Source organism: Brachyistius frenatus, unplaced genomic scaffold, assembly GCF_029030835.1.
Source record: "Brachyistius frenatus isolate BFR_SWC_R1_liver_20210118 unplaced genomic scaffold, ASM2903083v1 Contig_22, whole genome shotgun sequence".
Lineage (NCBI taxonomy): Eukaryota > Metazoa > Chordata > Actinopteri > Embiotocidae > Brachyistius > Brachyistius frenatus.
The window spans coordinates 2,252,813-2,278,106 of NW_027210621.1; the positions used below are offsets into that span (position 1 = coordinate 2,252,813).

The 25,294-nt window shown below is 42.2% G+C and overlaps 1 protein-coding gene across 4 annotated transcripts; it reads left to right on the forward strand.

Moving 5' to 3' along the window:
- Positions 1 to 3,513: 3,513 nt before the first annotated feature.
- On the forward strand, positions 3,514 to 24,498 carry sh3tc2 (SH3 domain and tetratricopeptide repeats 2). Of its 4 annotated transcripts, XM_069696875.1 has the most exons (23): positions 4,216 to 4,293; positions 8,381 to 8,491; positions 10,091 to 10,189; positions 11,257 to 11,388; positions 11,985 to 12,112; positions 12,314 to 12,419; positions 12,573 to 12,716; positions 13,757 to 13,958; positions 14,069 to 14,142; positions 15,125 to 15,320; positions 15,548 to 15,684; positions 15,921 to 15,971; positions 16,068 to 16,372; positions 18,215 to 18,409; positions 18,674 to 19,534; positions 19,680 to 19,900; positions 20,013 to 20,179; positions 20,629 to 20,806; positions 20,890 to 21,040; positions 21,347 to 21,469; positions 22,210 to 22,360; positions 22,483 to 22,679; positions 23,401 to 24,498. In XM_069696875.1, the coding sequence occupies exons 2-23, from the start codon at positions 8,467 to 8,469 to the stop codon at positions 24,208 to 24,210; spliced, it is 4,653 nt and encodes a 1,550-aa protein (XP_069552976.1). In that variant the 5' UTR covers positions 4,216 to 4,293; positions 8,381 to 8,466; the 3' UTR covers positions 24,211 to 24,498. The 4 variants fall into 4 exon arrangements, with proteins under 4 accessions (XP_069552974.1, XP_069552975.1, XP_069552976.1 ...); XM_069696873.1 differs by lacking the exons at positions 4,216 to 4,293; positions 8,381 to 8,491 and adding an exon at positions 3,514 to 3,598; XM_069696874.1 differs by lacking the exon at positions 8,381 to 8,491 and having other exon boundaries at positions 3,977 to 4,293.
- The last annotated feature ends 796 nt before the right edge of the window (positions 24,499 to 25,294 follow it).

Consider the following 25,294-nt stretch of genomic DNA (forward strand, 5'->3'; position numbering starts at 1 on the left):
CCTGGCGTGCCGCCGTGCGCCTCTCACGCGCTGTCAAACAGCCACCGGATACCCTTTCCGGAAATTGCTTTCAAAATAAAGCGAGCAAAAAATATTCTACAATATTCTCTTTTTTAATTTCTTTTGACAGGGTATTTTGAACATGAAGAGCTTAGACACGTCAAAAAAAAAAAAAAAACTATAAGTGAATAAACTTGCGTGCACGTATCACCTATTTACATATTCATTTGAAATATGATGAACATACGGTATATGTAAATCATGAAAAAAAATCAAAACCTTAAAATACCCCCCAAAAAAAGCCGCTTTGACAAGACAGCAACAAAATATACTGCACTGTATATACTGTGCATTTTATATATATTTTTTTTACTGCTATTTTACTGCTATTTTATTGCTTTTCTATTATTCTATTATTATTGCTTCTGTATGCTGCTGTAGCGGAAAAAAATTGCCCTCTGTGATTAATAAAGTAACTACCTAGCCTAACCTAAAACAATCCCACACTGTTAACAGACATTAAACAAAATATCTTAATTTCGAATCCAACATGTTCCCTCCCTTGTAACAGCAGATCAGTCCACCGGACAGCAGACAGCTCAAACCCTCAAATAAAAACATACGTTAAATATGTTGATCAAAGTCCACAGCATACAGACTAGAATGTATATTTTAGTAACACACTGTAACTTTAGGGATTGAATCTATTTACGGGATAGATTTTATTATGAAAGTAAAGCGTCCTTATTTCCGGCATTGCTCTGGTTGTCTATGGGTGACTTGACCGCGCTCTCTTTTATCTTGGGTTGGCGACGTCACTGGGCTGCTGTGAATGCTTTGGGGACTCTCCAACCTACATCACACAGTAAGAAGTGTTAAATGTCTAAAAGTCCTTAGTCTTCATTTGTTTTTGTTTTTCAGACCAGAGAGTCAGTGTCTGAAATATTCAAGTACATTTAAGAATTAGTCAGGCCACCTCCATTTATAATATAGATCACATAAAGTCACCTATCGGGAGAATAACAAGGGATATTTCAAACAAATTGATTGAAAGAGTCTGGATAAGGCTTTTATGAACGACTTGTTGGTGTGTTTGCGTTGCTGGGCTGGGCTTGTTGCTAAAACTGTAATGACACCGCCCTCTTCTGGAAAATCGACGTAAGCAAATTAGTTAATTGGATCATCTGCAGTGAAGCAGCCACCGCGTTGGCCAAGTTAGTTGACGTACACGCTCCGCTGTTTTTGATTTCAGAATCACAATAATTTCATTAACTGCCCGGTGAATTCTTGCCAGAACATCACAGTTCAAATATCGGCCGACTTGGTGTTGTGTTTGCCTTCAGTATGTGGAAAGATCTCCATCTAATGGTGAAACACCCATCCGCTGTTCCCATCCTCTCTCAGCTATTAGTCAAACAAAAACAGTCAATAATCTTGCAAATTAGTGGACTTCAAAACTGAAGAGAGAGAGAGAGAGAAAAAAGGGAGCGCCTATTTAACTGGAAAACAGAGGAATAGTCATCCATCCATTATCAATACCCGCTTTATCCTGAACATGGTCACAAGGCTGGAGTCTATCCCAGCTGACTCCGGGCCAAGGCAGGGTACAACCTGGACAGGTCGCCAGTCCATCACAGGGCCAACACACAGAGACAAACCAAAACAAAGACCATTCACTTGCTCATTTACACCCAACGGCAATTTGTGGAATCACCATTTATCCTGAGATGCATGTTTCTGGACGGTGGGAGGAAGCCGGAGTGCAAACTTCACACAGAGAGGCCCAGGACCAGAATCCAGAACTCTGTGTGTATGTGTGATCTGTTTTTATTAAGTTGACCAACTGCCCTGTCCCCGTGTCCTGAGGAAGCCGTGGTCCTGAAGCCTTATAGGAAGCTGCACAATGGGGGGATATGAGAGGCGCCCCGCTCTCTATCTCTCTCTCTCTCTGTGCTGCCTCGCTCAGTCTTACCTCTTTGGTTCTGAAGCTCAATAATTATACAAGATGTTTTCTCGTTGTCCTTTAATCCTTTTTTTCCCCTCACAGTTTGGCTCTCAGTTTCATCAGGGGGACTTTTTACAATTAAAATTGTGGACTTCACTGAAAGAGAGATGGATTTCATTAAGACATATTAGGAAGTATGGTGAAAATCATTTCACATTCCTGCCAAATGAAATCATTATGATGTTGCATGAACCAGGTTTTGCGTTCATAATTATTTTAAGAATTTATAACGCTTACTTTAAAGTAAATCAATTGAACCAAACTGCATTAAAAGTGACCTGGATTCCGGTGATTTCATATGTTTACTGGCCCAGGTCAATACTGATTATGATTCCTATGGATAACGATTAACTGACATGAACCATCTTCATCAAGGTGTGTGTGTGAGTGTGACCGTATGTATGTGGGTGTTATGGGCCTGACTTGTGCCGGGTGCTGTTTGAGCTCCTGTGTCAATCCAGTATTGTGCTTTTGTCCTCCAAACTGACGGAGCAGAAAAACAGGAAGCTGGCCTTCCTGTGCACTGAAGGCAGTGGGGTAGGAGGCCGCCAGGTCAACACACTGTTGTCACTGTCTGCAGAGGCCCCAGTGCCCCCCTAATCGACAATGAAGGCAAACATCTACTGATGTGTGTTCTTACTGGAAGAAACTGTTGACATCTCTCTGTTCTTTCTGATGGAAACTGTCTCTTTAAGTTGGCCAGGCAGAATAAATCAGCCACTGTCAGCACCAGTGGCGCCTTATATGACCTGCTGGACACATGACAGAGACATGATCATCATTCTGTTGCATGGCGATGTATGGCTACATTGTTTTGGCCCGAATCATCCCCTCTGTGGTTTTCTATTGGAGGTAATGTGTCTTTTGTTTGTCAATCACACTGAAGTCATGTGTCCACTATCAGCAGCACTGATCAGCAGCATGCTGCATTCTTCCCTAAGTCACACAATCATTGCCCTTTGTCCACCCACATGGCCAGAGGAAAGTACAACACACACACACACACACACACAACGTTTACCATCTACCCTGCAATGATACGTTGCTATCTCCACCCATTCCTGTGTATTTGTAATGTTTTTCTATTTACAACACCCACATTCCCTCTCTTTTCTTACCTCACACCACACACTCACTTTTGCAAACAGAGCAGAATAAATGGTCTGTGTCCTGCAGCCTTGCATAGCCAATTGCATGATCACATGTGCAGTGCAGGGCTGAATATTGTGTGTTCAGGGTGACTTTGTCATGGTGCACTGGGGGCTGGGTATACACAATCAGTTCCAGAGTTTATATTTAACGAAACAGGCAAAAGAAAAAAGAGAAAGAGAAAGAAAACCAACCAAAACCGCTGGCCTCGGGATTATTATCTCCCCACACAGATATGGATGGACATGACCCAGAAAGTGAATGACGAGGTCGCTGGTGTTATAACCCCTTTATTTGCTTTTAAATGTAGCACACAGGGGTAAATACTTCACATGTCCAGGCATTTCAGTGCATTTAGAGGAATGCTTGCCTTGTGTGGGGACTGTAACCTGATTGGCAGGACTGTGTGCTACACTTGTGGAATGAAGATGAGTGATTTCTCAGGTATGTACTCAACTATTGCACCTAACAGGTGATTGTTCACACCTTTAATCAGCTGTTATCACTGGGTGTGTCAAACCAAGGTGGCATGACTGGTCTTAACAGAATGAGGAAACAGACTGTATTTTATTGTTCTTTTGCAACTCTAAATGGGTTTAATGTTTGACAATTGAAATGTGTTCATACCTGACCTGTTTATTGGTTCAGTCTTCTTGATTTTTTTTCAGAGAGAGAAATAGTGTGCCTGTATGAGGCTTAGGGGTGAGTGACAAAAGAGAGAGAGAGAGAGAAGAGGCAGTACTATTGTCCCCAAAAAAAATGATGGGAGGAGTTACAGCAAAAAAAAACTTGCTCAGTCAGTGACATGTTGTCTTGGATAGCCCCTGAAACACACACATACACACGAGCGCACTCTCACTGACTCACACAATTCTCGTTTCTCTCCTCTGACAGTGGAGAATGACAGCAGTTTCAGCAGCTGTCATTATTTGCAATTCACCAGTTAAATGGTGAACACACACACACACACACACACACACACACACACACACACACACACACACACACACACACACACACACACACACACACACACACACACACACACACACACACACACAAAGACACATAGATCCACACACACTCTGCCACGCACATGAGGAATGAATTGAGAGGGGAGCACTGGCAGGAACACAGAGGTAAGAGGGATTTTCGTCTACTTTTAACTGCTTTTCTGTGTCAACTATGGTCTGTTTTGCAAACACTGCTGTACTTTGTACTGAGTCACATAACCATAAAGTTCCTGTCAATCCACAGCTGGATAGATATGGGATATATAAACAGTAAACAGAACACATAAACAGTACATCTTTAAATGGGAAGTGACTGTGAAGTAGTGATTTTAGTTCCTTCTTTTCATTGGTGGTCTGATGCTATACTGTATGTAAAGAGCACAGAATCAGAGTCATGCAGTAAACAAGTCTAAAGTCCTCTTGTGTCTATGTTTTAGTTCTAATAAATGAAAGAATGTCAGATCATGGGAATAAAACTGATCTCTTCACAAAGCCTGATGGAATTTCAATCATACTTCCACAAAGTTTGTTTCAGAGTTAGAAATGCCGCCATGCAACAGTGTGGGAATCTCCCTTCAGGGAGCTCCAGACACACAGGCATGTGAGTGAGCTAACGGGGGGTTAGTCTAAACTTAGAGCCCATAATCCCTGTCTCATATTACTTTCCGCTAACTCTTCCTCCACATATTCTAAATCTACAAACCCACGTTGTATACACACACACACACACACATATTCAGGCGCAAACACCTCAAACACCCTCTGCTTGTCATGCATTTGGACCCAGCCAGCCAGTGCGGACACCATATGTTACTCATTAGGTTGACTGTTATTGTCATGGACCACCGAGTGTCACAATTGTAGTCCAGGCTTTTGCTGCGGCTTCAGACTGCGGGGAGACTATAAGGTCATTTATGGTATGTGGTCATTAGGCTCGACAACCTCTGTCATTACTGGCATTACAAACTGTGTTTGTGGTTTAGCAAGTCTGTAATCATATGCGTTGTTTATAAGGGACTTCAGCAAAGTTGTGCCACAGTGTGCAGTCACTCAGAAGAGGAAGGATTTAGATGCCACAGCTGCAGGAAACAATAGCTTTATGCACAGGTGTTCAGTAAAGAGGATATTGTGACTTAAACAGCATCACTAGCAAACAGATTGCACTGTTTTATTTTGTCTGTGTGTTTTAAAGTGGTTGTTGTTGGAGACGGCTCCTGACCTTTGTGCAGCTTTTGACGCTAACAAGGGCCAGTGCATGTGACTGACCATATCAGCCTTGAAAAGTCTGTGTTTATTAGATTAGACGTCTGCTGCACTATGAGAAACAAGCAGGGGAGTCTGAAGAGTGTCAAGATATGCCCCGACACGCCTTCAGCCTGTTCACAGCTTTTCTGCCTCATGAGATGCACATGCACAGATTCAATCACGACCATTCAGTCGCCACATAAACAAGATGAAGAGACTAGTCTCAGTCAAGGATATTAGCCTCTTGGTCTCCAGTGTGCTGAAGCAGAGCAGCGATCGAGGCGCAAATGTTTGCTTTTTTTTGTTGTTTTTTTGTTGCAAAATCTGTGATTACATGCAATGGCAGCTGAAAGAAGTCATGTCAAGCATCAGCTGTTTCCATCACCACCTTATATGAGTCGGTTTATCCGTCTTTGTTAACTGTATTCATTTAGCAGCCTCCAACCTCTAGATGTCTAAAAGGTTTAAGTCACGCCGTTGTTATAAACTAATAAGTTTGACATATTTATAAATGGCCCTTGCTTTGAATATGGGAGTGTTAGACATGATTGGCAAGATGTTGCAAACTTTGGGTGAAGTTTCAACAATGTTTGCAACTGTATTTCAGAAAGGATATAATAAAAGATGCTATACGATATGGACAGTTGGGATCCAGTGCTTTTGAAATTGACTCATGACGAGCAACAAGTCTGAATATCCAGGTCAGACTCACCTAAATAAGATCTGCTCTACTTTCAGATTTGTTCATCAGTATCTAATTCCTAAAGTGTCTTAGACATGCAAATGTCCCTTCCTTTTGAATAATAAAGCTTGAAATTCTATATTGATTATTATATATCAGAGAGTAAGGGTTTGAGGTTTTCAAATAAATCAAGAAAAAAATGTTTAACACTAAATACAAGTATATTTTACCACTTATAATGTGTGTATTTAAAGGCCTACTTTACTTTTTTGGGGGGTTGCTTTATACATCTACAATTGTAATATGTCATAAACATTTCTTCTGGAGCAGTTACTAGTTTCTAAAAAATTGCCCGCAGGTGTGAATGACAGCGTGAATGGTCTTTGTTTCGGTCTGTCTCTGTGTGTTGGCCCTGTGATGGACTGGCGATGGACAGGTTGTACCCTGCCTTGGCCCGGAGTCAGCTGGGATAGGCTCCAGCCCCTCCGTGACCCTGTTCAGGATAAAGCGGGTATAGATAATGGATGGATGGTTACTAGCTTACAATTTCAAGATATGATATTCTTATCAAGTTTCTTTAAATACTCATTCAGCTGTTGCCCTGACATTTTAGGCTTAGTTAATATTGTATTAGTTTAATCTGATTGATAAAATAACCTAAAATATTCACCGCTGTGTACATTGGAATACAAATCAACCAGTACTGTAGTTATATCCTGCAATGTACTTCAAAATTACGTTTTATTTTACTTTGTTACACAATAACATATAACCGTGCCAGTTTATTCTATAGCATCTAATCTACATGTTTTTACAGCAGCTATAATCAATGATAATGTGAAAACATGAGGTCACTTGTGATGGGGAATCTACTGAGAGTTAGCAACTTAATCTGCTGCTAACTTCAGTGTTTTAAATGTTCAGCTTGCATCACCAACATTTAAAAACCCAAATATTCCACTGAGGAGTTAGTGGAGACCAAAAACAGTCTTGTTAAGCCACAAAGCTATGATATGTCCGTGTTGTCTTCACAACTTGTTTTTAATGCTCCAAAGAGACCCCAAAAAACTGTTAGTGCAGCTTTAAATAAAGAGGAAGATTTATTTGCATGTTGACTACTCCAGGTTGTAATACATTAGTGAAACATGAACACTGTGAGCATTTTATTATTTGATTTTCTGCCTGAACAATGATGAGTGAAGCATTAAAGGCAAATTATGGCTGTCGAACAACAGGCCTGTCTACACGCTGTGTGTTGAAAAGAACTTAATAAGTATATATTATTTTGAATTTATACTTTAAACAATGCAAAGAAAATGACATCCTGAATGAAGCTACGGTTGTAATATAGGCTATTTAAAGGGTCACATAAGGTCAGTGACTGTGACCTTCCCATGGCAGCACCCCTCTGTGATGTTTCCATCAGGGCTGAGAACAGTCACAGGGCATCCTCACCATCCAATCTCCGTTTTCAGGGCTCATCCTTGTCTTCACAGTGACCTCACAGCGTCGGATGAGGCTCTCCTGCTGTGCTCATGTCATATCTGTTACCCGTCTGATGGAGGAGAGCGGAGTTGTGTTAAATTCGGTCTCGTAGATAAACAGATCATCAATCTGTGCCACCAGGCTACTCTCACCCCCACTTCACTGTGACCTTGCAGCACGTCCCTCAGTGGCATTGCCTTACAGTGGATCAGCAATACGTTATCCCTGCAACACACACAGTCTTTGTGACACACATTCTGTGCATATTTTCACTGACCCAGACACACACACACACACAACACGTAGGGGAACTCTCACCGAGGCCTGCCCCCCACGCACACACAAACACACACACACGCACACGCACACATACACACACACACACACCAATCGCACAGAGTGCTTTGTGCATTCACTGACTGGCTGGGCAGAGACTGAGGAGAGAGAGAGGGAGACTGGTGGGAGGGGGCAGATGGAGACAGCAGACCCAGACAGATAGAGCAGAAGAAGACATAAGGCTTGCTGGGGAAGTAGTAGAGACACATGCAGTAAACACTCACTGGTGGAAAGACAGCGTGAGCAGGGCAGGAAAGGGAATACAGAAATAGGAAGGGAAACTGGGCTTGTCCAGCAGAGAGGAAGAGAGTGAGTTGTTGTTAAAGACGCTGGAGCGAACTGATGGGATGGCATTGATCTCTGGGAGCTGCCGGCTCTTGGGCCAGATGGCGTCTTGTTGCTGCAGACCGTTCCTCAACTCCTCCTGTTGTGGACCGCTCATCAAAGTGTGCCTCTCCTTCACAGGTCGGTCCCAGCCCGCTCTCGGTGATGTACTGTCATGAGACGGACCGCTCCATTCAGATAGGCAGGAGAATAGGTCTATATGCAACATGGGTAACACACTTAGCCATGAAGGTAAAAAAAGGAAAAGGTAGCATGGTGTGTTTTTCCAATGTAGCGGCATGACAGTGCTTGTGTTGACTCAAGCAGTCCTGTTGGTGCTAACTGAGCTCTGTGCTGTAGGATGGAAAGAATAGGCTGTTGTCCTCTTTGGCATAATGTCATGTTGCATATTGTGTTGCTAAATTGTGCGCCCCATTGTCTTGTTGGGAATGCACTGCATCAAGATAATAATGTTACGTTGTGTTTTTGCACTGACAAAGCATGTTGACAATGAAAATGTGGCATTCTAATCCAAATGATTGCTGTTTTTTGTTTGTATTTTGTTAACAATTTCGTCCCTTTTTCATTCTATATGGTGTCTGATGCTGTGACAGTACTGACATGAAAGTGTGCTCTGAAAGGTCCGTGGCAGGACAGCTGTGTGTGAGCCTGACGGTTTTTCTGATGTCAGTGCAGCTGTGTGTGTCTGTGCTGGGTCTGTGTGTGTTCAACGTCACTGCGTCCCCCTGACGACTCCGCAAACTAACTATGAACTGCTGCATCCGTTCTCCCGAGTTAACACTCTCCCTGTTGAAAACAACTCTCGTAAACTTCCATGCCGTGATAAGATCTCGTGTGAAGCTACAGTTTGGAGACAGTGAGCTTGGTTAAAGACTGGAAACACTTTAGAATACAACAACTAAAAGCACCTCTGAAGCACAAATCATTATTTCTTGTTTATCTAATCTGCATAAAAACCTAATTATGAATACAAAAAACGTCCCGGTGTCTCCGTTGCTTACCTGATAGGCTAACTTAGCTTGGTATTACCAGACCAGAATTCACTGCATGAACATATGGATCTGATCACGCTCCACTGGGGGTCGTTTCCAGTCGTGCATCGTAATGGAATTAGATTTTTGATTAATTTCCATACGGGAGCAGCCTTTAACCAATTGGAATTAACCACCCTATGACATATGCACTTGCTCCAGCTTCAACTGCTAAATATTTACCAGCGTTGATACAACTATTTGTATTGCTTCATCTAGTACCACCGGTGTTAATGTTGGAGCTACGTTTTGAAACAAAATGCAACACCATTGCATTACCCACCCCTACTGGTCTGTCATCAGAACGGCAGCGCGGACCTTCATGCGAACAGGGTTTCCAGACTATAATCACAGTGAGGTCAGAAGGCAAGAGGAGCCACGCTACTGCCAGCTGTTCCCTGCCAAGAAATAGCCTTGCTCATAAATTAAGCCCTGCAAAAGGGCAATTTGATGTTTTACACTTTAGATTTATGGTATAAAATGATAAGCTTTGGAGGTGCTGACAAGCAGATTTTGTTCACTTTGAATTCAGCCAGACAAGCTGTATCCTTTTCAGTCTTTATGCTAAGCAGCTTCTGATTGTAGCTTCATATTCAGTGTACAGACATGGGAGGGGTGGGGGCAAGAAAGTAAACCTCAAAATGTAAAGCTATTCCTTTAAGATGCATTATGATGACATTAAAACCTGGATGAAAACCTTTTAAGTATGTGACAACTAACGGATTAAAAGAGAGCATAGAGGGCCTGGATTTGTTTTTCTGTGTTCAAGGCCATCATGGATTTGTTTCCCTTTTTACAGACATCTCTCCTGCAGAGCTGGATGCTCTTTGGAGGGAGCCACCATATACGCTTGGGGGAACAAATGGGCACTTCTCAGGAAATGACATCATGACGCAAGGTATCTGTGCTAAATGTTTTAGATCAATCAATTTGAAATCACATTATATTATCATTATTATAATGTCTTCTATTAGTTTGGAGAACAAACAACCTCATTAGATTCATCTGAGAAGGAGCAGTGCTGCTTTCACAGACTGAGGAAGTGTTTGAGATCTCCTCTCTGCTCAATGGTACAAACCAGGGGGAACCTGTCACTGCTTTATTGCAATAGCCTGCTGCTCTACTGTGTGCATTCATCTGGCTCATAATTTAGAGATTTTAAAACCATTAGGATCCCAAGCTAATGTACTAGCATACACACACAGATAAATATGTACTGTATGTGAGAGTCTTAAGTGCTTAATATGTACATATAATACCTGAATGCTGTGCATGCTGTGAGGCTATGTGAAAACCAGGTTATATATCAAGTGAGCAGAGAAGAAGAACAAATAGCTAAACGTACTGTGTAAATGCTAAAAACCTAGTGGATAAACAGTAAAAGTATATAAATGGCTAAAACATGTAACTTCTGCCACTATAAGTGACAGTATGAATGTGAACGTGACCAAAACAGCCATTCAGGTGCATAAATTAAACACTAACAATATTCACCTCTGTATACAGTATAGTCATAGTGTTAAATTATGTCCCTTTTAAACAGATTTGTAATATCTGACAGGTGGTGATATTGAAAGAATATCTGAGGCCTGTGGGGGTCCATCACAGAAGAACTACTGCTGCAATCCATATGTTTAATCTGTCTAAATACTAAACACAGACATTGTTATCTTTAATGGCAGGCAGTGATTGATATCTTGTGTCATCTGGAAACATTTCCAGTTAAGTCTCCTTGCCAGTCTGGGACTTGCATTGTGATTGCAGCCCTTGTGATGACCATTTTGATAAAATAGTTTCCACATACAACACCTGACTGATATGCTGTTTAGCTGTTTGTCTGTTTAGGCTCAACTTGCAATGAAGTGAGTTTTCTACCTTACAGTTTGTTTTCCTTTAGGTCTTGAATCACAACACGAGACCTCTAAACTCGATCACCTGATTTCCTGACTTTGTTTGGTCTTTCAGGTGCAGGTGAAGAGGAGGACGGAGCAGCGGCGGAATCAGGTGAAAGTCGGGGGGAGCCTGACAGCTACTGGAAGAAGAAGGAGGCCTTCCTCAGAGGGAGTACTGTGTCACTGGGAGAGAAATTCTCTTCAGGTAAGTTTCACGATGGTTTCAACAGAGTTCAGTGTCTTGTTGTGCCTGTCTTCTGGAAAACTGGCTTTTCTATCAGCTAGTCTGAACTAGTTGTATTTTGTACAGAGAAGCATTTCCCATGGATATTATGTATGCATACTGATGAAGCACATTCCCCTGTCTACTAGTGTTTTACTCACTCAGCAGTTTAGTCTCATCCATCACTTTACCCCAGGTTCTTCCTCTCAAATGGATTTAAATGGCCACACTGAGAGTCCAGTAAAAGGCCTAATAGCTTTGTTATTCCTCCAGAGACTCATGTTGTGCTCACAAAGCATCTCACTGAAATATGAGCTCTCAGAAAATCTTTAATAAACTCTCAAAAGTTTTGTCTCTCTTGCCTATAGAGAACAAAACATTTCATTTCTGTCTCAGTTTTATTTTCTCATTGTTATTCTGACCTGGAAAAATACAACCTATTTGTGATAAGTGGATTAGAAATGCCTTATGTTTTAGTCTTTTTCTCTTCCTGGTCAAAGAATGGATGCTTATTGGCAATGACTGGTTTTATTCCAATATAAGAAATGATCGGAGCATGCTTTTTGTCTTTCCTCTAGAAATTGTGCTGTTGTTTACCGGGCGAAGGCGCTCCAGCGTGGATCCTGACCGGGCTCTGCAGGAGGCGCTGCGCACACGACTCCGAGTGGTGGAGAGCAACAGTCAGGACGTCATACAGCTCTTCAAAGTGGGTCAGACCTGACAATGCAAACATTACATGGACTTTACTGCATTTCAAAATGTTCTGATATGATACTGAACAGTAACGTGCTTTTTAATCTGATTTAAGTCCATATGATGCAATGTGATATATTATACTGAATATGTATTGTGTACTTTATAAAGACGGCTAACTGTTGTTACTGTAATATGATACTTTAATCTGCAGGACTTGTCTGCCCGTCTGGTCTCTGTCCACGCTGAGAAGGATAGCTTTGTTCTCACATTCAAGACTGTGGAGGAAATCTGGAGGTTTTCAACGTACCTGTCATTAGGTAGGACTAATAAGCATCTTTTTTTCCCCCTATGTAGGCATTTTTAGCATCATTTCTTATTTTTATCATCACAGTTATAGCTCTGCTTCCCAGCCTATGGTTGGAGCGATATTAGTATTACTTCAGTCGGACTTGCATTATGCTCTGTTCCAGGCTATGTGGCTCGCTGCTTGGAGAATTTCCTGTGCGATCAGTCTGTCTGGCTGGACCCAGAGCTGCTCAGTGACTTGGAGATCAATGTGACAGTGGACGAGGAACATCTAGCCACTCTCTACCTGGGACTTTTACTCCAGGAGGGTCAGTAGTGTTGCAATGAGCAGTGATATTTAATTCATGTTTTATACTGTCAACACAAGGCTCAAAGTTGTAATAGGGGGAGTGAAAAAGGTCTTCTTTACTGATCTTTTTCTAAACATTTGTGGATAGAAAACCATCCAGTAAATTGGTGATTAAAAATCTGTACTTGGCAAAATTACAATGAGAAATATTTTTCTAAGGAAAACTTTAAAAGATATTAATTGGAGCCATCGTCAGGAGAAACCCTGAATCTGGGCACTTAATTGTATATTAACTGAAGGCAGCTGCTATTTGATCCCATTATGTTTAATCCACTTCTTACTGACCCCAATTAACACTATGAAAGACTTATGAATAGACAGCCACACACAATTTAAGACAAATAATAGAAACATTTGATTGCGGAGCTTTTGCCCTTTAAAATTAATCTCTAAACTGTGGCACTGCTAATTAAGTCAATATTAGGATCCCAGTAGTATTTTTAACAGAAAAACTTTAATCAGACTTTCTAATGCACTACAAAATTATTCAGTGTCGTGTTAAAGGGAAACTATTGCACTATGAATACATATTGATCCCCTGCTGCCCCGGTCTACACAGACATCCTTACTTTCTCCTGAACATTTCCCTCAGGCAAAAAGCTTCACGGAAATATATAATAGGACTGCAGCGCTGGCAAATAGTGATGAGAATTACATTAACTTAATAGGGGGAGGGTATAAAACATCCATCATTTGCCAGTGACTGAATGAGGGCGCAGTAGCTCGAGCAGTTTTGCTGATATTTAAGTGCAGCAACTTTTATCAACAACAAAAACACTGCGTGTCTGGATTCATACATTTACAGTGTCTGTACATATGTGTGTGTGTGTGTGTGTGTGTGAGTGTGAGCGTGTGTGTGTGTGTGTGTGTGTGTGTGTGTGTGTGTGTGTGTGTGTGTGTGTGTGTGTGTGTGTGTGTGTGTGTGTGTGTGTGTGTGTGTGCGTGTGTGTGTGTTTTCAGAGGCTGAATCTGCCTACTGATGAATCAGTCTCTTTGCAGGATCCTTCTTTGCTAAGGCACTATTCACAAGAAGTGATCAGGATGAGGATGATGAAGAACAGCTGTCGTTCAAAAAGAACGACCTGCTGATGGTGAAGGAGACGGGGCAGGACGTCATGTGGGAGGGAACCATGCTCTCCACAGGAAACCACGGCCAGGTGCCAGTCAACGCCATGCAGCCGCTGCCGTACCCCTTCTATCAGTGAGTCTCTATATGTTCAGATATCGATTTCCTGATTTACAATGTGAGCAGCAAAATGATTCACACGCTCTCTTGAGAGTTTTGTTAAATCATAATTCCCGTTTGTTCAGGTGGTTCCTGAGGAAGTACCCAGGCCATGCTGGATGCTCAGCAACAGAAAAGGAACTGTTTGAACATTCTATCGGTAAATGTTCACACATGCAACATACTGTAACTCGCTGATAGGACCAGGAAGCAGAGCTGCATTGCCTCTTGTGTCGCCAAGCAATAGTACTTTAGATGAATTTCAACATGTGCTTTTTATGTCTCTTCATGGAGTTTGATGGATGAAGTGTATGTTGAATATCAATTCGGTCTCACATAAAAAGGTTCAATAGCTACACTGGTCGTCAGTGCAAAATGTATTCGTTTAACTGTTAACAGATCACAGATTGTGGGATGCCTTCATTTCTATTGTCCTACTTTTAGCCTGCGTCTAACAAAGCCCACTGCTATCTCAGACATATTCACAAGGTGCCCCAGGTTTAGCAAACACAACTGTGTGGTTCAATTTAGGAAAAGATCATGGTTTGGGTTCAAATAAGTACGTTACTTACGCAAGTTAAATGATGTACGCTAGTTAAGTTCACTAAATTTATTGAAAAAAATACTCATAGCTTTATGCTTTCTCACCATCTTGAACTCTGGTCTCCTGGAGAAAAGTCTTGTGTTTGATTCATCTAACCACCCCGGACCTCCTCCTATTTAGGACACTGTCAATCTTTCTACTCTGTCACATGACTTCCTAAATCAAAAACCAAGTCTAAAATGAAAGCATCTCACAATTTTCCAGCAGTTGTTGTGAAATGAACATGTTTCGCGTTATGGACCAACATGGCTACTGCACACTCTGATGTGAGACTTGGCTACGAATGTTGAGGTCAGCTCAACATAGCTGATCTTCTGGCGGTCTATTGTATAGTATTCAGTAAAAGCATCCTGAATGTCTAGTGCATTACATTTACTCTAAAAAGTAACTGGAGTCACTTGAATGCGATTTTCTCACAACAATTTATGATATTATAGCATCCTCCTCTTGATTAGACAGTGTGGTTAAATATACAGCGCGGACCTTAAAACACCCATGTCTGTTGCCGTAATCTTGTTCTCCTCCTCACATACTTTAGTGACAGGCTCGTGTGTCGCAGTAGTTGACTACAGTCCAGTGGCGGCAGATGAGCTGCAGCTGAGCCAAGGCGACACGGTGGAGATCCAGGGCCTGCTGCTGCGAGGCCTCGGCGTTTTCATAGGGAGACACACGTCCACAGGACACACTGGCTTCGTTCACAGGGCCCACGTCAAGCCCCTGGACACCACACCACTGTAGGAAGACACATTTTTCAGTTATATAATACATGACATGGCTTGAACCTACTCATAGTGCATCATTTCAACTCTAAAGCTCTTTATCACGATCAAATCCACATCGGCTACCTCTTGTTTATAGTCTAATCTTTTCTGAAATCCTGTTTAGTGTGTCAGCTGTCTGGGGAGGGTGGATCCGCTGGTGAGGCTGGGGAGATAATGCTGCCTTTGTCTTTCTCGTACAGAGATGGACAATTGGTCTTTCTGACTGAGGAGGAGAAGGCCAGCCTGGCTCGGGTTAACCCGTGTAGCTCTGAGCCAAGTGACAGCAGCCTGCTGGAGAGACTCTTCTCGTCTGACATCAGCTCGGTATACCGGCTGGGTAAAGAAACCACTGGGCTGATCAACATATTGTGTACTTTGTGTCAGTTAGGGAAAAGGAGCTGCCGTGCAACAGAAGTATAACTGAAATATAGGTCATGTTTGGTTCAGCGTGCCGCTTCTGTTTATGTCATAAACAGCGCTGCTGTTTGTGATTCATTCTTGGAAAAATATTTTCCGTCTCTCCTCCCGGCTGGAAAATTGATGCTAAAATTGATTTACCTTGTGTGTTTGCAGATAAACTGGATGAGACTGACTTCATGTACATCAGGAATCTGCCAAAGCATGGTAATGTTTAACTTTTAATGAGCGTAATGTATTCAAACAGCTTGAAAAATGAACTTCTCTGTTCTGCTCTGATACATTTCTACTCCTCCTTCACAGATCATAAGGTTCTGACAAGCGCCCGTCAGAGCGGCATGTCGGAGAGAAGTGGCGGGACACCTCCATACCAATCCTCCCCTCGCACCTCTCTCTCTCACTCCTCCCCTCGCCTGTCCCTCTGTCACTCTCACAATCCTCTACCACGAGAGGGGGAGCGTCTGTCCTTCGCTCCGGAAGACACATTCAGGGAACTGGACGAGTTCCAGGAAGATCCACCTCTCTTCTTGGAGGAGAACAGCTGGGACGGGGAGGAGTCCGAGCTCAGCGACCCGACACTGACCCTCCTCAACCACCCACACTTCCAGGTCAACCAAGTCCCAGTTTAATCATTCAGTTATTTATCACAGGACCAATCACTGAAGCCAAGCACCATCTGTTCTGTTGTCTTTCTTCCTATTCTTTTCTATTTTCAATTGATATTTAACTACAAAGATGCAAAAACACGATTTTTCTCTGCATTACTTTATCATTTATTATCCAAATTGTTGAAATCATCTTCATAAATTGAAAGACAGATCATTGGCATGCCTTTATCAGATCCTATGAACAAATCAGTCAGAACAGCTTCCTGTGTCTGACTTTACCAAGAGAGGCTTCCTAAGACCTTGTACAGACTTTAACATGTTCTGGGTGATCCGATCACAACTGGACTCTTAAGTGCGTCTGTTCATATGAGCGTCAACAAGTGTCCCCACATACATTTCGAGTGGCCACTTGTGATCTGACGTCACCTTTTCCACTCTATATGTAAATGAACACACACATTGCATAAAAAAATAAAAAATAAAAAAATAAACACAAACAGAGAAGTAAAGAGAGGAGTCAAAGCAGCAGGCACTTAACACAATGAGACATCTTTGCTCACTCAAGCCTCATTTTAATATTTCCCGTTTGTAAATATCTGAACACTCGAGTTTGTCATTTACAACCTGAACAGTCAGGCATGACCTGATCAAGTCATTCAGGCTCAGATTGTTTTAACATTGCAGTGGGTTTGAGGTCCGGTTCTGCGCTGCAGTGGATCCATTTATTGTGCAAGGGGACGGGCGCTCTTCCACAATTGTGGGTCTACCAAGTGGCCGAAATTACAAATGAGGTAAATCCCAAAAAAAACTAAACCGAGAGGAGGCTTTGGTGAAACAAACGTCAGGTAGACAGCCGGTGTTTTCAGGTAAATCTTTCCAACCTTCTGTATAATTTAACTGTGCTCAACAGAACCAATAAGAATTTTTTTTTTTTTCTATTGGATATTTCTACAGCTTATTCAGAGGATGTCAGTTGAGTATGTGGTCCTTTAATGTGGCCCAGGATGAATTTGTGTTCACATTGCTAAAAGAATGTGACCATTTCCATCCCCGACCACCAATGTGCCCTGCGGGTTTATTCACAGCTGTCCACTTGTGATCGGATCACCCAGGATGAATGTAAATGCAGAGAGCTTTTGGATACTAAACTACTTGGCGAAGTGGATGCGAATGTTACGCCCCTGAAAACGGGGAGAACTAATCACGAGTCATGTGGTGATGTTTCCTCAGTGAATGCATTTACTGGAATTAATTACGTACATTTATTATATACAACATAACAAAATGCCCAACACTTGGCTACGGCAGATCACAAAGTTTGCATTACATACCTTGACTGGCAATTAACGTGAGTGAGATTTCATCACTGGAGCATTTACTGAAATGAGGAAAACACCGCGAATTCCCCGGGTATGCAGGCGAAGACAAAAGCAATCGATCTCAGGATAGCTGATCGGGCTACCGAGCAGATGATTGATAATGCAATAGTTAACTAATCTTTAAACATTTTTATGAAATAAACAATGAATATATACGTTTCTCAGTATTTCAACCTATTTTAACACACTACAAGTTCTCACATTTTATACATTCTTCGTCATGACATATTTTTAACCATTTCATGAGTATGAATTGACTCTTTTAAAATTATAACAGATCATTATCATTTCCACTTGTCACACTAACACATATTTTACCAAGCACCATGTGCCAAGATTGTAAAAAAAAAAAAAAAAAAAAAAAAGTTATAAACACAAAGAGCTGAAAGAGACATTTACACCCCCTTTAATTCTATTTGAACCCAATGTAATTCTCAAATCTTGTGTTTGTTGTTTTTTCCAGGAGGACTTCCTGCCCCTGTATGACCTGCAGTATTCCTTCCTGTGGGTGACCTTCAGTGGTAAGACTGAGGATGAGCTGCCAGGTCATCTGGAGAGTATCAGGGAGTGCGCCAAGAGAATGGGCATGCACTGGGCTCATCGACGGGCGTGCTTTCTCCTGGGGAGACTGTGTGCCAGGAAGTTAAAGTTCTCCCAGGTATGTGCTTTTTTATTTACAGTCAATGCTCAATATATAAATGATCGCATGCCTTAGTCCATTGCAAAGGGACAATTCAAGAAATTCTATTCAGTGTCTACTGTATTTTAATGGCTACAGCATGCTGACTTCCACTTGAACTGAACATAATAAAAATGTGCTACAGCTTTTAAATAAAAGCAAATGTTGAAATACTTGACCAGTGAAAATGACCATTTATTACAGCCCACATCTATGTGAAATCCTTTTTCAATCCTTTTTCAGGCACGTGTGTACTACGAGGAGGCTCTGAGCGTCTGTGTTGACAGTTTCTCCGACACGCCTCTCCTCGTCGCTCTCTGCACCAACCTCACTGCCGTCTACCTGAAGCAGCGTATGACGGATAAACTGCCCCAGACTCTGGAGAAGGCCTGCGCCCTGCTCCTCTGTCTTCCCTGCCACGCCTTCACATCTACAGATGAGGTCGAACTGCTGAAGCTGCTCCTGAGGAGATCAGTGGTGCTGGTGGACAAACACCTGGAGGCTCGCGTCTGCTACCTCATGTCCAGCCTCCTCCTGCTTCTCAGGAAGACTGATGATGCTCTTCCCTTTGTCGAGCGACTCCAGTTTCTCTCCACGAGTCTTTCTGCCGCAGAGGGACGACCTATTGTTCCTTTGGACCTCAACTGGCTCTTGAGCTGGCTCTATCATCGTAAATACATGCCTTACTTAGCACTGGCCTCTCTGAGCCTGAACTCAAGACAGGACCACTCCCTCCACGATGCCTTCCAGGGGATTGATCTGTTTATCAGGAACTCTGTTCGTCTGAACCCGTGCTGGAAGGAAGGGACCTCCCTGCTACCTGCTCAGATTGTGGTTTACCTGCAGCACACGCTGGCTAAAGCTGAGCAGGGGGACGACATAAAGACCCAGAGGGACCTGTGTCTGGGCTTGGCCTCAATGTACCAGCAGTATGGCGCCCTGGATAAAGCAGTGCGCTGTGCTCAACAAGCTGTGAAGACAGGAGGCCACATCAATGAGGAGGAGGGCTTCGAGGCATCCGTGCTGCTTGGGTGGCTGCTGGTGTTGACAGGCGAGGCTGAGAAGGCCCAGAGTGTCCTACAGCCACTGCTCACATCACTACAGGTACAGCAGCCCGTGATGAACAATGACTATATTATATTATATTCACTTGGAAAACTGTGCAACTTTTGTGTAAATTTTGTGTAAGTTTTCCTTTCCCAAATGAATGTAATGTGTAATCTGAGCCTCTGTGTATACGTCTTTGCAGAGCACTGACAGTCCTACTCAGCGAGGTGTCATCCATAACCTCTTGGCTTTGTGTCTGAGGCATCAGGGTCGCATCCCAGAGGCAGGCTGGCATTTTCACTCTGCCCTGGTAATCTCCAGAGAAAGTGGAAACCAGAGGAATCAGGCTCTGGCACTGGCCAACCTGGGCTGTCTGGCACTGGATGTGGGGGCATCTTGTGTTGCAGAACGCTTCCTGGTCAGGTCAGATATTTGTTTTCTTATGGAAATATTTTCTGCATGGTATTTCTGACAGCATATATGGAGTTTACACTGAGGTATTTATTTCAATAGTAATGTTTATTGTCTCTCTTAGATCCCTGTGCCTTTTTCTGGAGCTCTGGGAAAGGCCAACAGACGAGGAGCATGTTCAGACCTACCTTTGGCTCGGGCGGAGCTACAAAGACAGGGGGAGGAGCCAAGACAACAGGGAATGTTATGAAATGGGGCTACTAATTGCACTACATGCCAGAAACTTGCACAGTGAGTATAAGTTCAGTGTGCAAATGTAACGTGATGTAAATGAGCTCAGGCAGACACCACTGAACCTTTTTAGTTAGGAAACCCATTCATGTTCCAGTAAGCATACATGACACAAAGCTTGTAACACAGAGAAAGTAACACAACAATTCATTTATTTAAACTCTCCAAAAAAGATAGTGTTCTGCTCCATATTACTGCATTTTAAAGCTAATATTTTGATGCCAATATCAATATTTGAGGCTTTTTAAGAGTTTTAAAAATAAAAAATCAGATTCAGGAAAAGGACTAAATTCAAATAACAATACTCACATTAATTGTGCTAAGATAAAAATGTCTTCTATAAGTCCTGCCAATGTAAAGGCTATGCTCTGCTTCTTATTCAATCTCATACATGTGCCACAGTATTTTTGGTTTCAGAACTAACTAAATTGAATTTGTGTTTTTCACAGGTCAGATGGTGGTGGCCAAGGTGCTGAGTCGGCTGTATGTCGACATGCTGCTCTACGGCCAGAGCATCGTTTACTATGAGCACTGCGTGTCAGTGTCCAGGGAGCTGAAGGACAAGAGACTGGAGGGAGAGTATCTGGAGATCCTCAGCAGCCTTTACCTCTCACTCAACACTGAGAAGTGAATGTTTTTGCCTCTCTCCACCTTTATCATAACACCTCTGTTTCGTATTTTATTTTGAACTTTTGCATTTTGCCATGCAGGTCATCTCTGAAGTCTCTTGACTACACCAAGCAGAGCCTGAGGATTTCTATCGATCTGGGCAAGAGAGAGGAAGAGTCGGAGACCTGGCTGCAGGTCGGACGCATCTATTACCTCATTAAGGAGGACGAGCTGGCTGACATGTACCTGCAGGTGAGGAGGAAGCGTCATATATGAGTGCGGAGTGGTTACATGAGGGTGGTATTTCAGTCACTATTTTTCTTTTCTTTTCCTTGTTCTTCCCTTTGCTCTTTCATAAAACTGGATTCATGCTCTCCTCAATCCTGAGTTGCAAAGATTCACTGTATTTCATTTTTCACTTTTTCTCAACTGATTTATCTGAGTTTTTTTTTTTTTTTTTTTTTTTTTTTAAATGAGATGAAATATGACATTTCCCTGACAGCATTCTGATGTTTGACATACAAACACTGTTGATTAACAGGATGATTTGATTGACAGGCAGCAGTGAAGACAGCCTTGAGGATGAATGACCCTCACTTTGCAATGAGCATCTATGAGGAGGCCGGAGACGTCTACTTCAAAGGCCACAGAAACCGGATGGCTTCACTGCCTTTCTACAGGGTAAGAAAATGTCAAATGAAGATTTTGAATTATTTTCTTTGACATACTGGAGTAAATTTTTATTCTACGACTGTTTTTAAGCCTCAACGCCAGTTACAGACTTGGCTGAAGGCATATCTGGCTCTCAAAGATGAACTGATAAGTTTTGGTGATCTGAGGTCAAAGGTCCAAAGTCCTTGTGACCTCACAAATTATACATGTGGCCATAACTCAAGAATTCATGCACTAATTATGACAAAATGTCACACAAATATTATAGGATAAAATGATAAAGTGATGACATGTTACATTCAAAAGGTCAAAGGTCAACCCCACTGTGACACCATAACATTTTGCAAAAACACTTTTCTGGCCACAGTTGAGGAGCAGAAGGGGATTGTGACCGTTTATATTTGGTCCAATAGTGAATTGGTGACACAAATCTCAGGTGTTCACCTTTAAACTGTAGTGAATGTATAAATCATCTGTGCTGTCAGGTTAAAGATTAATTTGTAGCTTCTTTTCAGCAACATCCACATTTGAAGCATTATCTGCTGACATGCATACATCTTTGTGTTTTATCATAATCAAATCTATTGGCAAAGTCCCTACAAAGTTTTCACTATGTAAAATAAGTCACTATGGACGGACATGGATGTAAACTGCAACTTAACTGGTTGACAGAGATATTCAACTGCAAGGTAATTCTAGACATTCTGGGCACCAGTGATCTCAACCAGTTAATTCGTGTTTGTTTTCAGGACGGCAGTCTGCCCTTTGCCCGGAGCATCAAGGACATCCATTCAGAGTTCCGTTTGTTAAGTAAACTGACAGAGCTGCTGATGAACCAAGGAGAGCAGGACGAGGCCTTGCAGTACGCAACACTGGCCGTTCAGATCGCCAGCCAAACAGGTACAGAGTCTAAACATGCTCTGACCCTGTTGCTTGTGTAATATCCCTCTTAATGAAGACAAAAATTCAGGCCCAGTACCTGTGGTGTGACTATTCTGTGAGTCACTATTTCTTCCCTGCAGGAGTGCGTGTGAATGAGAGGACAGCCTACCATCGTCTGGCTACAGTTTATTACAGCCTGGAGCAATATGAGATGGCAGAAAACTACTACCTGAAGTCCCTGTCTCTGTGTCCGCCTGTCCTGCAGCACCCCACAGAGGCTCGCTACTACACTAAGGTTTACTCCAGACTGGGAGACCTTACTCTGCACAAACTAAAGGTACAGGTGCTGTGACAGTGTAGCACAAGAAAACAAAATTGTTCATAATGTTCCTAAAATGTGTTCCTAACACAGATGTAAACAAGCTTTTCATGTATTTTTTTCCCTCCACCACTAATTCAATACACAAGATTTAAACCTGCAAAAACTTCTTAAATGGTCTTTTAATACACGGACTAACATGAGAAATCAAGAAGTTGTTTTGTATTGGGAACCATGGTGGCCCTTCAAGGCTCTGTGAGCCACTGTTGTCCCTGGTTTCATCCCTTTAATGTCAAGGAAAAGGGAAGGAAAAAATGTCAAAAAGGAAATTAGAAATGCTTTTTGATACTGATTAAGGTTTTTCTTAATTACTCAAAACATTAAATAAAACTAAAAATATACACTCTTCTTCCATACGATCACAAAGATTAAAGATAGCACATTAAGAATGAATCAAACATAAAAAATGACAAAGAAATTCTTACAAAGCAACAAGAAATATCTCTTCCTCTTTTAGGTATTTCCTCTTGTGTTTTTTCTCAGAAACAGGTTTGATATCTCAAAATTATTCAAAATGTCCTCTTTGTACAAGTAAAATAGTTTTTCAACCTGTCCCTGTTAAAGTCCTTGGCAAAGAACTGATGTCTTTTAAATAGCAAATGATGCTGATCAGAATCCAACCCCTGTGTTTAATTTTGATGAAACCAGTCCTGACCTCTGTTCTGTGCGCTCGTTGCAGGATGCTTTTGATGCAGTCGGCTACTTCCAGTTGGCTCTGGCAGCGGCTGTTGAGGACCAAGCTAACCCCGAGGCTCTGTACGTGGTGTACATGAAGTTGGCCGAGATCCACGGCAACCACATGCCCGACACTCAGCTGTGCCAACTTTACAGAGACAGAGCCCAGAGTTTGAAGAGAGTGTTGGCTGGAGTGGAAAGCACTGCTGTTGGAGAGGAAAACATGGACGATGCAGACATGGAGACTAAAAACTTGGATGCTGATATGGGATCTAAAGAAAGTTTGTTCAAGAGAAACTGCATTTTTGAATCTATAACTGAAGATGAGAAGCGCGAAGAAGACTCCTCTCTAACAATTTGTACGATCCATGCAGACTCGGAGCACAGATGTACAGACATTACAACTGACGGGAGAGAAAATAGCAACCACTGTGTTCCCGATAAAGATGTGGATGTGTCTGGCTCCGAGACTGACATCATTGCCAGTCAGTCCTACAGTGACAGCATTTTAACGGAGTCCTTTGACACAGCTAAGGAGAACATCTCAGACTCCAGCAGCTCCACTGACACTTTACAAACATACCAGAAGCCAACAGATGGAAAAGTCTCAGAAACCGAACTGTTCACCCTGACTAAAGAGACAGATGCTCAAGCAGATACTGTTCAACTAGAGTCTGATTCTGATCAGACAGAGACAGTTAGCATAAACACTGATAAAGCTGTGAGCGAGGACGATGCTTTAAACTTCACAGAGAAAGATAAATCTGAGACACGTGGTTACACGGACAGCACACACACAGATGTCAACACATAGTCTCCCAGTGGCACTTTATGTTTTTCACTGACATTTCCTTCATCTGGTCTCATGCCTATTGCACAGCAAACTGACCGCGACGTTCGAGCCACATGGCACTTATTGTACTAACGATGATGTCAATACTGTAAAGCTGTCAGACATGTTGTCAGTTCAAAGCATGTGCCTATTGTGTAATATATAATGTGGTTATTTCAGTGCACTGTGCCTGTAATATATGTTTTCTACATTTTGTTTTGTATCTCTGGTAGATATGAGAAAAACATAAAGAAAAATGTTATTTTGTTTGCTGAGTGTTGATTTTTTGTGTTTGTCCATTCAAATGTGAGGGAAATATGTTACCCCTGAGGAGCAAAGCACAACAATATATGCTACAATACATGATTAAATTAAAACACACACCACAACATCACGGCAAAGTGTATAACACAACCGCCAGTGCACTGGAGGACGGCGTGTCAGTGTCACGTTTTCACTCGCCTAGGCGTGAAAAAGTAAAAGCATGTAAGTCCAGGATCAAAGAAGGTCATGAGATGAAGTAGTGATAAAGTTCACAGAGAGGCCAAACAGTACTTTTACAGTCTGTGAGAAAGCAAAAGTCAATGTTGGATTTTTTTTTTTTTGTAGTGACGCAAGCCCCTCACATGCATATTTACCAAATTGTGACCGTGTCACATTTATCAACCCAAGCCATGATCTTTTCGGTAACTTAACCCGGTTGTTTTTGGGGCCTAAACCTAAGGTACCATACTTACCAAGCGGCAACCAGCTGTGACGTCATCACTTGATTTGTGAACGGCTGTTATGAACCTCATGAAGTGACCATATTTGGGCGAGCTGGGGGAGAGCGAGCGGGTGATCTGACTCGATCTGATTGGAAACCCGGCGATACTACGTCCTGCCCACTGATACCTGACTGAACCACAGGCTTGTCAATCAAACAACTCTTTATGTTTTGGTCCATTCGTCAATATTTTGCAACATGCATGGTTTCAAATTCTCTAACAACGCTTGCTGAACCTCCAACCTTTACTGAGATTCAGGTCAGGGAGGATTTAAATGAAGAGTCCAGTGTTGAAGAAGA

Excerpts from the sequence above, each read along its gene's own strand:
- sh3tc2 (XM_069696872.1), top strand. The coding sequence starts at position 8,263 with ATGGCATTGATCTCTGGGAGCTGCCGGCTCTTGGGCCAGATGGCGTCT. Across the intron at positions 10,190-11,256 it reads AAATGACATCATGACGCAAG|GTGCAGGTGAAGAGGAGGAC; the intron begins GTATCTGTGCTA and ends TTGGTCTTTCAG. Across the intron at positions 12,420-12,572 it reads TTCAACGTACCTGTCATTAG|GCTATGTGGCTCGCTGCTTG; the intron begins GTAGGACTAATA and ends GCTCTGTTCCAG.